The sequence below is a fragment of the Trichomycterus rosablanca genome, chromosome 4 (genome assembly GCF_030014385.1).
Source record: "Trichomycterus rosablanca isolate fTriRos1 chromosome 4, fTriRos1.hap1, whole genome shotgun sequence".
Classification (NCBI taxonomy): Eukaryota; Metazoa; Chordata; class Actinopteri; order Siluriformes; family Trichomycteridae; genus Trichomycterus; species Trichomycterus rosablanca.
In genome coordinates this window covers 13,093,539-13,107,967 of record NC_085991.1, presented here as the reverse complement: position 1 = coordinate 13,107,967, position 14,429 = coordinate 13,093,539, and the positions used below count along the sequence as shown (strand labels likewise).

Here is a 14,429-nt window from a genome sequence, read left to right as displayed (position 1 = left end):
AGGTGAAAATACTTTTAAAAGTTCTCTCAAATGACCTTAGTGTGCTTTGAAAACATTGCAGCCTATTGACCATATGTGGAAAAGCAAACGGACATAAGAGTAGTACCCTTTCCACCCGTTTTCAGGCCAATCCAGCCCTCTGAAGCTCCTCCTGCCACACTTGATTACAAATGACTCACCTGCAACCAGACCAGAAGAGCATTCCTCATAACTTGACCAGACGAGGTGGCCGAGTGGTTAAGGCGATGGACTGCTAATCCATTGTGCTCTGCACGCATGGGTTCGAATCCCATCCTCGTCGAAAACAATACCTTTTAAACTCTTAATGCATGCTCAATAATCCAGCTCCACAAATCCACAAAGTGAAGACCGTTAAACAATGTGAGGTTACTAATCTGTATGTCTTTAACATTGTATTAAAAGAACGGCTGTATAAGATGAGCTGTTTCTATTTGGTGTTACAGTTGTGAGTTTTTTGTGAGTAGCGCCAATATTTTGCACAGAGCTGAAAGCAAGAGTTTCAGGGGTTTTGTTCAATGTTTAAAGGCTTGGATTTCAATGAGGATGGGATTCGAACCCATACGTGGAGAGCACAATGGATTAGCAGTCCATCGCCTTAACCACCACGTCAGAACATGCTCTACCTTAATGAAGAAAGCCAAAAACACAATTGCATTAAAAAATGCCTGTATAAGATGTGCTGTTTCTCTCTGGTGTTACAGTTGTATTTTATGTGAGTAGTACCAATATGTTGTAAAGGTGGAGCTTAATTATCAGAGCTGAAAGCAAGAATTTCAGGGGTTTTGATCAATGTTTAAAGGTCTGGTTTTCAAAACCACACATGCAGAGCACAATGGATTAGCAGTCCAACACCTTAACCACTCAGCCACGTCGTCTTGACCTGCCTAGGAAAATGTGTTTCTGGGCCGATTGGTCTGATTGATCAACCCAGACGGCTTGAACAGCTACATTGTCTTTTAAGAAATATCTGGGTGTTTACCAGAATGTGCACGCACACTGCATTAGTGCATTATTTGTTAACAGTCAGTTTTAAAGAGAACTAAAATAAAATGAGCTTTCTGCTCTTCAGTCTTTTACAAATCTACAAAAGCTACATTGATCAATCAGACCAATCGGACCAGAAACAAGCAGGTAAAGCGAGACGAGGTGGCTGAGTGGTTAAGGCGATGGACTGCTAATCCATTGTGCTCTGCACGCGTGGGTTCGAATCCCATCCTTGTCGAAAACCAGAATTTTAAGCATTGAACAAAACCCATGAAACTCTTGCTTTCAGCTCTGTGCAAAATATTAGCACTGTTCACAAAAAAACACAACTGTAACACCAAACAGAAACAGCTCATCTTATACAGCCGTTCTTTTAATACAATGTTAAAGACATACAGATTAGTAACCACACGTTGTTTAAAGGTCTCCACTTTGTGGATTTGTGGAGCTGGATTATTGAGCGTGCATTAAGAGTTTAAAAGGTGTTGTGTTTGACGAGAATGGGACTCAAACCTATGCGTGCATGAGCACAATGGATTAGCAGTCCATCACCTCACCATTACCTTTTTATGGGAAAAGTAATTAATTAATATCCCTTCTTAATGGTTAGAAAAGTGATTCCTTAAAGGAATAATTCATTTTTTTGATGTGCAATAGATTGTTTTTGCCTAAATAGACAATATGGGGAGCGCTTGTCAGTTTCCTCAACTGGCGAGGTTAATGCCTAAACAGAGCTTAGAGGGAGCTCTCGCGTGTTTTCCTCACAAATCGCAGTACAGCAGTGAGAAAACATCACGTTTAAGTCTTTCTCCCCTTTTCAGGGATGATACTGTATTAAATACAATTTATACCATGACAGTGTAAATCGGAACAGTTTAAGAACTTACTGGTGTGGTTATGTGGGTTTTTCTCTGTGTGATAAACGTACTATAAACATCATTATTACCGCTGGTTAGTGAAGCATGCAGTTTAGCATTAGCATAAAGCATTTCTGAGGTCTGCATAGTAGAAGCTGTGGTAGAGTGTGGTGTCTGTCTAAGTAAATACATGTTTATATATTTTACCTTTTGGTTAAAGCAGTGACCTATACTGTGTGATAATTACTGTTTGGTAAATTGTGATTTATAATACTGAGAAGCCAGCATCAGTCAGCTTGCTCCCTGATAGACTGCTGTCATAGTTCCAACAGAACAAGCCTCTTTAGCTACAGCAACATGGCACAGAGAAACTAATTGGCAAAGTTTTGCTAGAGTCCCATCATAGGGACAAATTCCCATACAGGGAGTCGAACCGGGACCACCTGGGTGACCGCTAGCCCATATGGGAAGTTGAAGAGCTTACCATCAGCTGACGCCAACATCAGTCTCTTCTTTCCACTTTGACAAGACCTGCATTGTTGGATCTGAGGTACTGAAGGACTCATTTCTGTCTTTTGACCAAGGAGAGAATGAAAAACTTTCATAAAGAACTGCATTTCTCAGGAGGCAGTGGGCGATCATGTGGAACAAGCAGCCAATCTGACAGTGCAGCGGGAGTCTGCATCACCAGCTTACTAATGAACACACCTGAAGCCAATTCATGAATAAGTGAGGTATTGCCAGTTTCACTTTGCGTACTGAGCGTTTTGCATGTGTTACGATATTTAAAAACAATAGTTTGTCATTTTACCTTACAATATCAGATGAAGGCAGAGTTGACATAAATGAAACTGAATTGTGGGTGGGGATCTAGATGTGGGTACATACAGCAGAGACACTTTTAAAGAGGCAACTCTGTATGCTAGATCTGAATCTGACACGCAGCACAATTATGTTACTCCTCTTCTTCTTTTTCATTATCATTGATGATAATGGTAAGTGTTGTACAATCAGCATCATGTTTCATTGTGTTTTTTTCTATTAAACAAGTAAGATTTTGTATGTAGCCAAATGTTAAAAATTTTTTAAATGTTTTTTTAATAGCAGAGGCCGCTGAGAGCATTACACCAACCCGAACCAGCGTATTTTCAGCTGAAGGCAGCAACATCACACTGTCCTGTACATATCCAGATTCAGCACGAGATCTCCACTGGTATAAACAAAAACCTGGATCAAAACCAGAGTTTCTGCTGATGATTAATAAAGTTAGTAGTCATGTCACTCCAGCTGAACCACCTCACCCAAGAATCTTCATCAAACTTGACAAAGAGAAAAAGATTGTGGATCTAGACATCATCACTGCTGCAGTATCTGATTCTGCAATGTACTACTGTGCCATGGAGCCCACAGTGACAGGAAATTCAACTATACTGTACTAAAACCTTTTCTCAGAGGAGGGAGCAACTAGTATTTAGTTTACATGTTACATCTCGTTTCTTTTCTAGTGTCCAGCTTATAATGCCAATTGAAATCTCTGATACTGGAGATTTAAATCAACACTCAATACAGCTATGTTACTGTTCTTAACTGTTGCCATATTTTTATTAACTTACATTGTTTAACTATTTAAGTAATTAAAAACAAAGAAACAAAAATAAATACACAATGTATATTGTATTGTTTGTTATCATTTATATGTCCACCTCATGCTGACAGCTCTGACCCATCAAGGCCTGGGCTCCACAAACTTCTGACGGTGTTTTGTGGTTTGTGGCACAAAGACTAGCAGCAAATTCTTTAAATCCTGTAAGTTGAAAGGTTGGGCTTCCATGAATCTGACTTGTTTAATGAGTTTCAGCACATCTTACAGATGATGAATCAGATTGAGATCCCTAAACTCATTTTTCTCAAACCATTTCTAAACTATTTTGTGTTGCATGGTGCATTATCCTGCTGATTACTAATGATTGTTTTTTTATTGCATTTTACAAAGTGTCCCAACTTTTCTGATCATGTGAATATTGTTTTCCTTTATTTTATGGTAAAGACATACTGACTAGGATGTAAATTCTGTGCATGTGTTATCTCAGTTTATCTTCTAGTTTAAATCTACTGTACATGCTGCTGTAAACAGATGATGATGTGCAACCCGAGGCCACAACTCACAAGTTAAAAACCCAACCCATAACTGAATACTCATATCCTCATATCATATACTTAAATACTCATATCACAAGTGCAAATGTGATTAAAATGGTCTTGCCCTGCCATGTTACAACATTAAACATTAAAAAAGTTAAGAAAAACTCGTTAAGAAATTCCGATGAACATGTACTTCAACAACTGCTTTTAATCTAAACATGCTAATAATTAATACAGGGGTCAAAGGTCTAAGATGTTTGTTTTTGGTTAATACCAGTGGAGATACTGTGCTAAGAGTTAATAGTATACTATATTATAGTATAGTAATAAATAAGTATTGGTGTATTAATATAGAGCATTACCTTCACTAATAAGATTTAGCTTCAAAGGGTTATTTTTTACTTTTGATTTATAATTTACTTTTTGACATGAAGGAAACAATGTTCATTAATTTCATAACTAAAAACTACCTTGTTAGTCAACAAAAGACGTTTCCACTGCCCGTTGGTCCAGTGGTTAAATGAGGACATTAAAGCATGAAGCAAACATGCATACTTATAATTTTATTCTTGATGCTGTTATTTCTTATTGTATTGTATTATGATTGTTACTGGTACTGGTCGCAAGGGCCTTAACCTTCTCGGCTCCAGGGTGCTGTACAATGGCTGACCCTGCACTCTGACCCTTACTTCCAAAGCTGTGATTTATAAAGGCGTTCCATCAATATATTCTCTACTACAGTATCTGACTCTGCATTGTACTACTGCACCCTGCAGCTCACAGTGCCACACTTTACAAAAACACAACATTGACAGCACCTGCTTTCTTCAAAAGAGGACCCTATTTGTCTGTTTATAGTGCTCCTCGAATCCACCTAGCCTCCTCACTCCTAATGTCCAGTATACTGGACATTTTTTTTCTGGGTTTTATAACTCAACAGGAAGTTTTACTTTGTTACACTCACTTTTAGACACTCCAACACAACTCTGTCTTTCTACTGGTTGGTCAAAGACATTGAGAATTTTTTTTTAAGCTTCTTGAAAAAAGACCCGAAGATGGCAGCTGTTGAGAAAGACGCTTGTTGCCTCCGTGACCGAACAAAACATACGTTTTTATCTATTAATGTGCACATATAACCAAAGTGTTTTAGAAATGATGTATTTTTAGAAGGTTTTTGTAATGATTGGTAACAATATAAGCGATGAATATGTATTTACGCATACTTAAATTTCGAGCAAATGTTTTATGTCCAGCCAGCTGGACATTTGGATTTAACGTATTGAATGTTGTTTAGTTTGTCATGCTAACTATGAATTAGAAGATGTGCATCAGTATTACTTTTTGCATTTTTCGTGCTGTACATATCTTTTTCGTGTATGTTAAGGGCTGACAGTAGATGAGGTGCTTAAATTACTAGATGATAGTAATAGACTGCAGTGTTGAGAGTAGTGGGATGAATATCAACAGGATAGTGATAGGGAGTCAAGTGATTCTAAGCCAAGATGTTAGATACAGTGGGGCAGAGCACTTGCCAGTGGTGGGTAGTGATAGCACCAGCTTTCAGAGGTGCAGAAACCCTGGCTGCACCAAAAAATCAAGCATAAGATGTTTAAAATGTAATGTATTTCTTTGCATTCAGGTTGAACGAAACTGCTTTTATGAGTTCCACACAAGGTCCCGTTAAAAAAAGAAAAGAAAAACTCAAAGCTGAAATGCAAAAGGTTTTGATTTGAATAATTTAGATATCATTTATTTTCAAAATATTTATATTGAAAGATAGATATGTGGATAATTTAAAATTTAAAATTAATATTCACAAACTGAATATTCTGTTTTATGTTTTAGTAATGTTCCTTGTTTTTAAAATATATCTATAAAAGGAAAGTTTGTTTATAAGAAAAGGGGAAATGAACAAAGCTAAATGTTTTAATTAAAAAGTTTGAGTTTTCATTTTTAAGGTTTTGAGTTTTTAAAATTAAAAGTTTTAAATTAAATATTTAAAATATTCATATAAATAATTAAAATGTAAATTTTAACTTCTGTATAAACTAGTATATGCTTTTTAATATTATAAACATGTATTACATTATGCCATAAATGTACAATACTTGATATGTCACATGTTATAATGGTAATAATAATATGTAAATTTTTTCAGAATCTTGCACATTTCATGCTCTTAATTCCAAATGTCCAGTATACTGGACACTAAATAACTCACAGTCCCCAAGCAAAATTTCTTTTTTTTTTTGTATAATGTCATTTAAAAGGCTGAAATGAACAAGTGTTGTTACAGGATATTGTTTGTTTTCAAAGCGTCCCATCTCGGGGGTGAGGAGGCTAGATGACAAGCTGTTAAAGTACCAAGTTTTTGTATAAAGTTTACAAAAATACAGTACAACACAATAATAAATAGAGATAATGATTGTTTACATTTACAGCATTTAGCAGACACTTTTATCTAAAGGAACTTACTTTTGTGACTATATACATTATACAATGCAAGCGATTGATGGTTAAGGGCTTCGTTCAAGGGCCCAACAGTGGCAACCTCACAGCAGTGGGGTTTAAACCCCTTCAATTACTTCAAATTACTAGTCCAGCAACTTAACAACTAATGTACCACTGCCCCTATTTACATCGATTGCCATTTTACCTGAGTTAGTGAAGGTCTATATTCTGGGAAGGTAGAAAATAAAAAGATTCAATTAATCATCAGCATTATTATGAATAAAGCCAAAACACAATAAAGAGCAGCATTTGAATGTATATGCTACTAATTAATCAGGCTTTTGCTAAACTACTGTACCTTTTTAATTACCACTTAAAAAATTAATTAGCATTAAACTCACCTGTAAACACACATTAAAACAGTCATCTAGATATTCAGAATGAGTAATATAAAACTAACAGATGGATGGATGGATAGATAGATAGTGATATGTGTAAAGTTCAATTAATGTATACAGTGTTTCAGTAATGTGCCAGTAGAAATATTAGTAACATATGTATGCTGTTGAAGTGTAGCAACAAACACATCATAAACTGCAGCTATACTTTATTATCTACTTACAGTTTTTTGTTTTTATTTATATACAATGGTTTGTTAGTCTATCTTCACAATATCAGATAAAGGTTAACATGAGTTGACATGAATGTAACTGGATTGGAGGTGGGGAGCCAGATGTAGTTACATACAGCAGAGACACTTTCAACTCTGGATGCCAGATCTGAATCAGACACTCAGCACAATGATGTTCCTCCTCTTCTTCATTTTCATTATTGTTGATGATAATGGTAAGTGTTATACAAGAGGCATCATATTTAAATATGTTAGTATTAATTTTCTACTATTAGAAGCATAAATTCTATATTTAGAAAAAAATTTGTTTAATATGGTATCAACTAAATGTTATAAGTTGTTATAATGTTTTATATCAGAAGCTGCTGAGAGCATTAAACCAGATCAAACCAGCTATTCTTCAGCTGAAGGAAGCAACATCACACTGTCCTGTACATATGATGGATCAGTTTATAGTCTTCACTGGTATCAACAAAAACTTGGATCAAAACCAGAGTTTTTAGTGCTGATTATTGGAGATGGTGAAGATGTTAAAACAGCTCAAGCCTCTGACCCAAGAATCTCAATGAAATGCTACAAAACAAAAACAAAAAAAACAATGGAACTAAAGATCGTCTCTGCTGCAGTATCTGATTCTGCACTGTACTACTGCGCTCTGTAGCCCACAGTAACAGGAAATCCAGCTATACTGTACAAAAACCTTCTCTCAGAGGAGGGAGCTATTGTCATGTTTACATTTTATCACTTGGTGCTTCTTGTATCCCAAGTCTGTTTATCTAATAAACAATAAGTGTTTTAGCTCAGTGGTTCTTAAATGATTTTGTCTCATTCTTCCTGCAGACACTTCTAAAGGTGTACAACAGCACAGGATGTTGTTGTTGCATTTTTTTATTTCATTTCATTCTCTGCACATTTGATATTGGGGAAAGGTTAGGACTACAGACAGGCTGCATGGACGTCCCTGTAAAAGACGTCCTCTTAAAGGCAGCAGATGTTGCTCTAAAATCTCAATGTACTTTCCTGCATTAATGCTGCCATCAGAGAAGTGTAAATGATATGGTACTGACACAACACCATATCATGACAGATCCTGGCTTTTGGATTGTCCCATCTTTTTCTGATTTTGGTTGTATTACGTTACGGACTTATTCTATAATAGATTGAGTTCTTTTTTTTTTTGCCTCAAACATCTAAACACAATCATCAATAATTACGAAATGAATGAATCTAATATCTGTACTTACCCTTAGCCTAATACTTGGTTGATGCACCTCTGGCAGCAATTACAGCTTCAAGATGTCTTGGGAAAGAAGCTACAAGCTTGGCACACTTGTTTCTGGACATTTGTGCTCATTCCTCTTGGCATATTCTTGTAAGCTCCACCAGGTTGGATGGGGAGCGTCGGTACACAGTCATATTCAGCTCCTTCCACAGATGTTTGATTGGATTCAGGTCTGGGCTCTGGCTGGGCCACTCTAGGACATTTACAGACTTTCCCCAAAGCCACTCCTTTGTTATCTTGGCTGTGTGCTTCAGGTCATTGTCATGTTGGAAGGTAAACCTTCACCCCAGTCTGAGGTCCAGAGTGCTCTGGAGCAGGTTTTCTTCAAGGATCTCAGTGTACTTAGCTGCATTCATCTTTCCCTCTATCAGGACTAGTCGCCCCGGTCTTGCTGCTAAAAAAACATCTCCACATCATGATGCTGCCACCACCATGCTTCACTGTAAAGATGGCATTAGCCAGGTGATGAGCGGTGCCTGGTTTCCTTCCGATGTGACGCTTGGTATTTAGGCCAAAAAGTTCAATTTTGGTTTCATCAGACCAGAGAATCTTGTTTCTCATGGTTTGAGAGTCCACTAGGTGCCTTTTGGCAAACTCCAGATGGGCTGTCATGTGCCTTTTACTAAGGAGTAGCTTCTGTCTGGCCACTCTACCATAAAGGCGTGATCTGTGGAGTGCTGCCTGGATGGTTGATCTTCTGTTGGTAATCCCCAGTCATATCCAGTCAATTGAATTCCATGGTTCTGTGCTGAGTTTGCATTGAGTTCCTGCACTTGGTCTTACAGATCGTTACAAACCTAATTTGCAACCTTATCTATTGCTAAAAGTTTTTAACTTATATAACTAATATGTTTAGTTTATAATGTTATTTATTGCAGTGCAGCTACTGAATGACCCAAATAAATATTTGATCATATGCAATTATTTAAATAATAACAGCACAGTAACTTTAAAAGCAGTGTTTTAATAAAGAATAAATACTTTACAATAATGATGTGTATAAAGTTGCTGCAACACCTGCACTTCCTGTATGTGGCTTTCTAGAGATGTGTTTCCTCATGTGAAGAGTTCAGCACTATTATACAGAGTCCTCACAAAGCTGTGATCAGAAATGGCTCCACTATGTAACTTACTGCACATTGTGAGATACACAGCACTGATTCTTACTGTAGCATCAGGTAATTTATTATTGTTCTAAATAAAACCTGTGTTATTAAGATTTAAAATCTTAGTTTAATATTACAAAATTTTTTATATTATTTTCTCTGTTATTTTTACAGGTGGTTTTGCAGATAAAATCTGGCCTGTAAGTTCCAACATTATTGAAAAAGAAACAGAGACTGTTACCCTAAAATTTTCATATGAGTCAAGCAGCAGTGGAATTTGGCTTTACTGGTACAAACAAAATCCTAACAGTGCACCACAGTTTTTACTGTATAAAGTTGCAAAAGGTGGTTCAGATCAGAGCACTCCTGATGATCCTCGATTAAAGATAGAAACAACCGGAGACTCAACTGTACTGACCATCAACAATGTAAAGCTGACAGATTCTGCTCTCTATCACTGTGCTCTTAGAGAAGCCCAGTGATACAAAACTATTGAGATGCTGTACAAAAACTCACATGTATGAAGTTCAGAAGATCAAAGTTATTTATTCCCATGGCTTGTTATCAGTTAACCACACACACACACACACACACACACACACACACACACACACACACACACACACCACACAGTACAATATAAATAGCACCTGCTCTCTCTGATTGATTGTTAGTATCTTGTATTATTTACAAAACATGATATTTAACACCCATAACAACCTTGTAAACAGTGATTGGTGATTGTTCTGTTAATTAACTTGTAATTAACATAGTAAACTACTTTAGCTAATTATACACAACCAAGCTCAGTGTCCCCTAGACCTGTGAAATAATTTTAATAAAATAAATAATACATTTATAAATACATAAACAAATAGATTATAGGATTCTAATAAATTAGGACTCTGGAACTTCATAGAACTACTGAGTTATTATGAACAGATGGAGAAAACTTGAGGCTTCACAAAAACTAGTCCAGGAAATCACAAAAAATGCCAGAAACACAGCTATAAAACTGCAGGTGTTTCTAGTCAGAATCTGAGATTGACTGAAAGACAGTGGAAACGTTTTCTTTGGTCATCTGAGGTTCATCTTGTTTTCAAAATCGGACATCCAGTTCTCCTTGGCAAAAATGAAAAGGACCATACACAGTGCTATTAGCAAAAGGTGCAGAAGCCAACATCTGTCATGGTATGGGGGGTTCATCGGTGCTTACAGCATGGGTAACACATATAAAAGCATTATTGGTAAACTAACAACTAATCACTGTTTTTCACTCCAAACATGATCAGCTTCTAGATACCCAACAATAATGATCAGTTCCTTTTTTCTACATTTAAAGCATCAGCACAGCAACAGTAATAATGGATAACAGCTAAAATAAAATCTCTTACTGTAGTAAAAAAAAAAAATCCTGAGTGGTTATACTGGAGAAGAATTATGTTCAGTAAGAAAATATAACATGGATGTAATGCTAATTTACAAATGTGTGGGTGTGTGGGTGGGGACTTCTGATATAAAGATGATTGCATGCACAAGTGATGAAGCGGGTCAGGGTGTGACAGTCTCCATCGTTAAAGTGAATATGGAAAGTGAGACTTTTGGAATAACCATATCTGATTGGTTGACACTATGGCAGGACTTCTGGTTGCTGCAATTTGATCAGACAAAGAGTTAGAAGAGTTTTCACAGGTCAATACTGCAATCTGATTAACTGTTAAAATGTTATGAAACACATCTGTTCTGTTCACAATGTAACACTGGACACAGGGAATAATGCTGAAATCCTTATAAACAGTGACCAGAGGTAAAGATTCAATCTAGATCTCCAGGACTCATTTTGCTGTGCAGCATTTAATCTATCAGCTACACCATCATGCCATTCTATATTGTAACAGTGACATTCTATGTTCTAAGTTTTTAATCAAATACATCCAGAGATATATTATACTTTTTGTGATCTGGATCAGTTGTGTGTGTTAATTAGTATTGAATAAAACAGTCAGCTAGTGAGCTGTTCAATCAGAATAATTATATAAGAAAATAAACAGAAGGTGGCAGCATCCATCTACATTTTACTACAATCTGACCCAGCTGCAGATTTGAAGAGGAAGTCGAAGTAAAGACGGTAAAGAGTTCAAACCTACATAACTGCAAGATGAACAATGTAACACTGTAATTCAGTCATGACACTGCTTACACATCTCTGTGTTCTTCACATTATTTTAGGTAAGACATCATGAGCTCTTGTTCAATATTTTTTTATTTATGTTTCTATTCAACATCAGCTAAATACACACTAATATTTTACATTCATTTTACATTTATATCTGATAGGAATAAAGAAAAGAAAGAAATCTGATTTTTTTTCCCTCTTTTATACAGGTTATAATTCTGCAGCAGAAATCCAGTCACTTTCTACAACTGAAAAAGTCCTGGAGAAAACTTCTGTTACTTTATCCTGTAATTACAGTGGAGCTGGTACTGATGATGATGAACTATTGTGGTATCGTCAGTACTCAACATCCAGACCAGAATTCCTCATTTTGATTAGTGAGGGTAATTATGAAAGAAAAGCTGATCCTCCAGTTCCAGGAATATCTGTAAAGATAAATGAAGATAAAAATCGAGTGGATCTGAACATCTCCTCTGCTGCAGTATCAGATTCTGCTCTCTACTACTGTGCTCTGCGTCCCACAGTGACAGGAACTCATTCTATACTGTACAAAAACTAAAGATCTACATTTAGTCTGTTCTGCTGTTTTATGAAGAGGAAAATGTTTAAATCATGAATATTATTGTCCTTTATTATTTCTCTGCATTAGTTATAAAATGTAATAAAGACGAGTTTTTTATTTTTATGACTAACCTAAAACATTATTTGGGAATGCCCTATTCTTTAATTTTAGTTTTTAGATTTCGGATTTAACAGACAAAATCTGGAAAACCAAATGTTCAGACAGATCGTTTAAAATTCTCGCAAGAAGCGTACCAAGACCAGTAGTTCAGTATCCGTCCGCTGAAGTTTGCAAGTTCTAGTGCTTAGTTATGCTCCAGCGCTGCTCCAGTAGCCACCAGCAGTGCTTCAGACTCAGAATAATAGAGTAATAGAGTCCCCACTATACTACAAATTAAAATTTTCCCCAGTAGTACAGTACACCAATTTTACTATTTATTTACAGGTTTTACATTACATAGTCACATCTATTTACAACCCTAAATTAGAAAAAGTTGGGACAGTATGGAAAATGCAAATAAAATAAAAACTCCTCACATTTATTAATACTTTTATTTGATTGCAGACAGTTTGAACCCAATATATTTCATGTTTTATCTGCTCAACTTCATTTCATTTGTTAATAAACATCCATTCCTTCATTTCAGGTCTGCAACACATTCCAAAAAAAGTTGGGACAGGGGTAATTTAGGGCTAGTAATGATTTGAAGAAAAAAAAAAAAATTATGTGATTCCAAACAGGTGATGTCAACAGGTGATTGTAATCATGGTTTGGTACAAACGCAGCATCCAGTCTTCGATGAGCAAAGATGGCCAGAGGATCTCCAGTTTGTCAACAAATGTGAGAAAATGATTGAAATGTTTAAAAACAATGTACCTCAAAGAAAGATTAGAAGGGATTTGCATATTTCTCCCTCTACAGTGCATAATTTCATTAAATGATTCAAGGAATTGGAAGAAATTTTGGTGCATAAAGGCCAAAGGCGCAAGTGATCCCTCAGACAGCACTGCACCAAGAACAACCACTCAACAATAGCTGATATAACCACATGGGTGAGGGATTACTTTGGCAAACCTTTGTCAAGCTCTACAATACAGAGTTACATGCACAAATGCCACTTAAAACTTTACTGTGCAAAAAAGAAGCCTTATGCTAACCATGACCAGAAGCGGCGTCAACTTCTCTGGGCTCGGATGCATCTAAAATGGACCATCACACAGTGGAAACATGTATTGTGATCAGATAAATCAGCATTCCAGGTTTATTTTTTTGGAAAAAATGGACACAGTGCTCCAAACCAAAGATGAAAAAAGGACCATCCAGACTGTTATCAGCAACAAGTCCAAAAGCCATGGTCTGTCATGGTATGGGGTCATGTCAGTGCCCTTGGCAAAGGTCATTAACACTTCTGTGATGGAAGCATTAATGCAGAAAAGTACATTGAGAACTTAGAGCAACATGTGCTGCCTTCAAGACATCATCTTTTCCAGGGACGTCCATGCATTTTTCAACAAGACAATGCAAAACCACATGCTGCACACAGAAGAGGGTACGGGTACTGGACTGGCCTGCCTGCAGTCCTGACCTAACCCCAATAGAAAATAGAAGACGTGTTTGCAGGAAGAATGAGACAAAATAAAAGCTGAAACACTAAATCACTTGGTCTCCTCGGTGCCAAAACGTCTTTTAAGTGTGGTGAAAAGGAATGGCAACATTACAAAGTGGTGAATGCTTTACTTTTTTTGGAATGTGTTGCAGGCCTGAAATGCAGGAATGAATGTTTATTAATAAATGAAATGAAGTTGACCAGACAAAACATGAAATATCTCAGGTTCATCCTGTCTGCAATCAAATAAAAGTCAAAGTAAATGTAAGAAACTCTGTGTGTTTTTTATTATTTGCATTTTCTATGCTGTCCCAACTTTTTCTGATTTGGGGTTGTACAATATTGTTAAAATACAATAACAGTTAGTATAGATAGTGTCATGTTACAGATTTTTACACGTAGTGTGTATACAAAATGTGTTTAGGACAGTTGTGTTTGCTTGCTAAAGTGCGAAAGACCGATCTAACATACAATGATAGACAGGAAAACCATGAAGAAACTGTGTCACTGTCATGTGGTAGCATGAGGTGGAGCTTCATCATAATGTATGATGCTACCACCACTGTAGAGAAGCATTTACAGAAATATTCTCATACTGATACACACCCATC

General features: G+C 36.4%; 2 non-coding genes and 1 gene segment (V, D, J or C); all 3 read left to right on the top strand.

Moving 5' to 3' along the window:
• Window positions 1-219: 219 nt before the first annotated feature.
• trnas-gcu (transfer RNA serine (anticodon GCU)) lies at window positions 220-301 on the top strand. The gene has a single exon. It is a non-coding gene; the product is annotated as a tRNA-Ser (tRNA).
• Window positions 302-1,161: 860 nt separating this feature from the next.
• Window positions 1,162-1,243, top strand: trnas-gcu (transfer RNA serine (anticodon GCU)). The gene has a single exon. It is a non-coding gene; the product is annotated as a tRNA-Ser (tRNA).
• Window positions 1,244-2,814: 1,571 nt separating this feature from the next.
• Window positions 2,815-3,301, top strand: LOC134311824 (T cell receptor alpha variable 34-like). The segment is given in 2 exon segments: window positions 2,815-2,857; window positions 2,967-3,301. Coding segments are annotated over 2 exon segments (378 nt in total).
• Window positions 3,302-14,429: the final 11,128 nt, after the last annotated feature.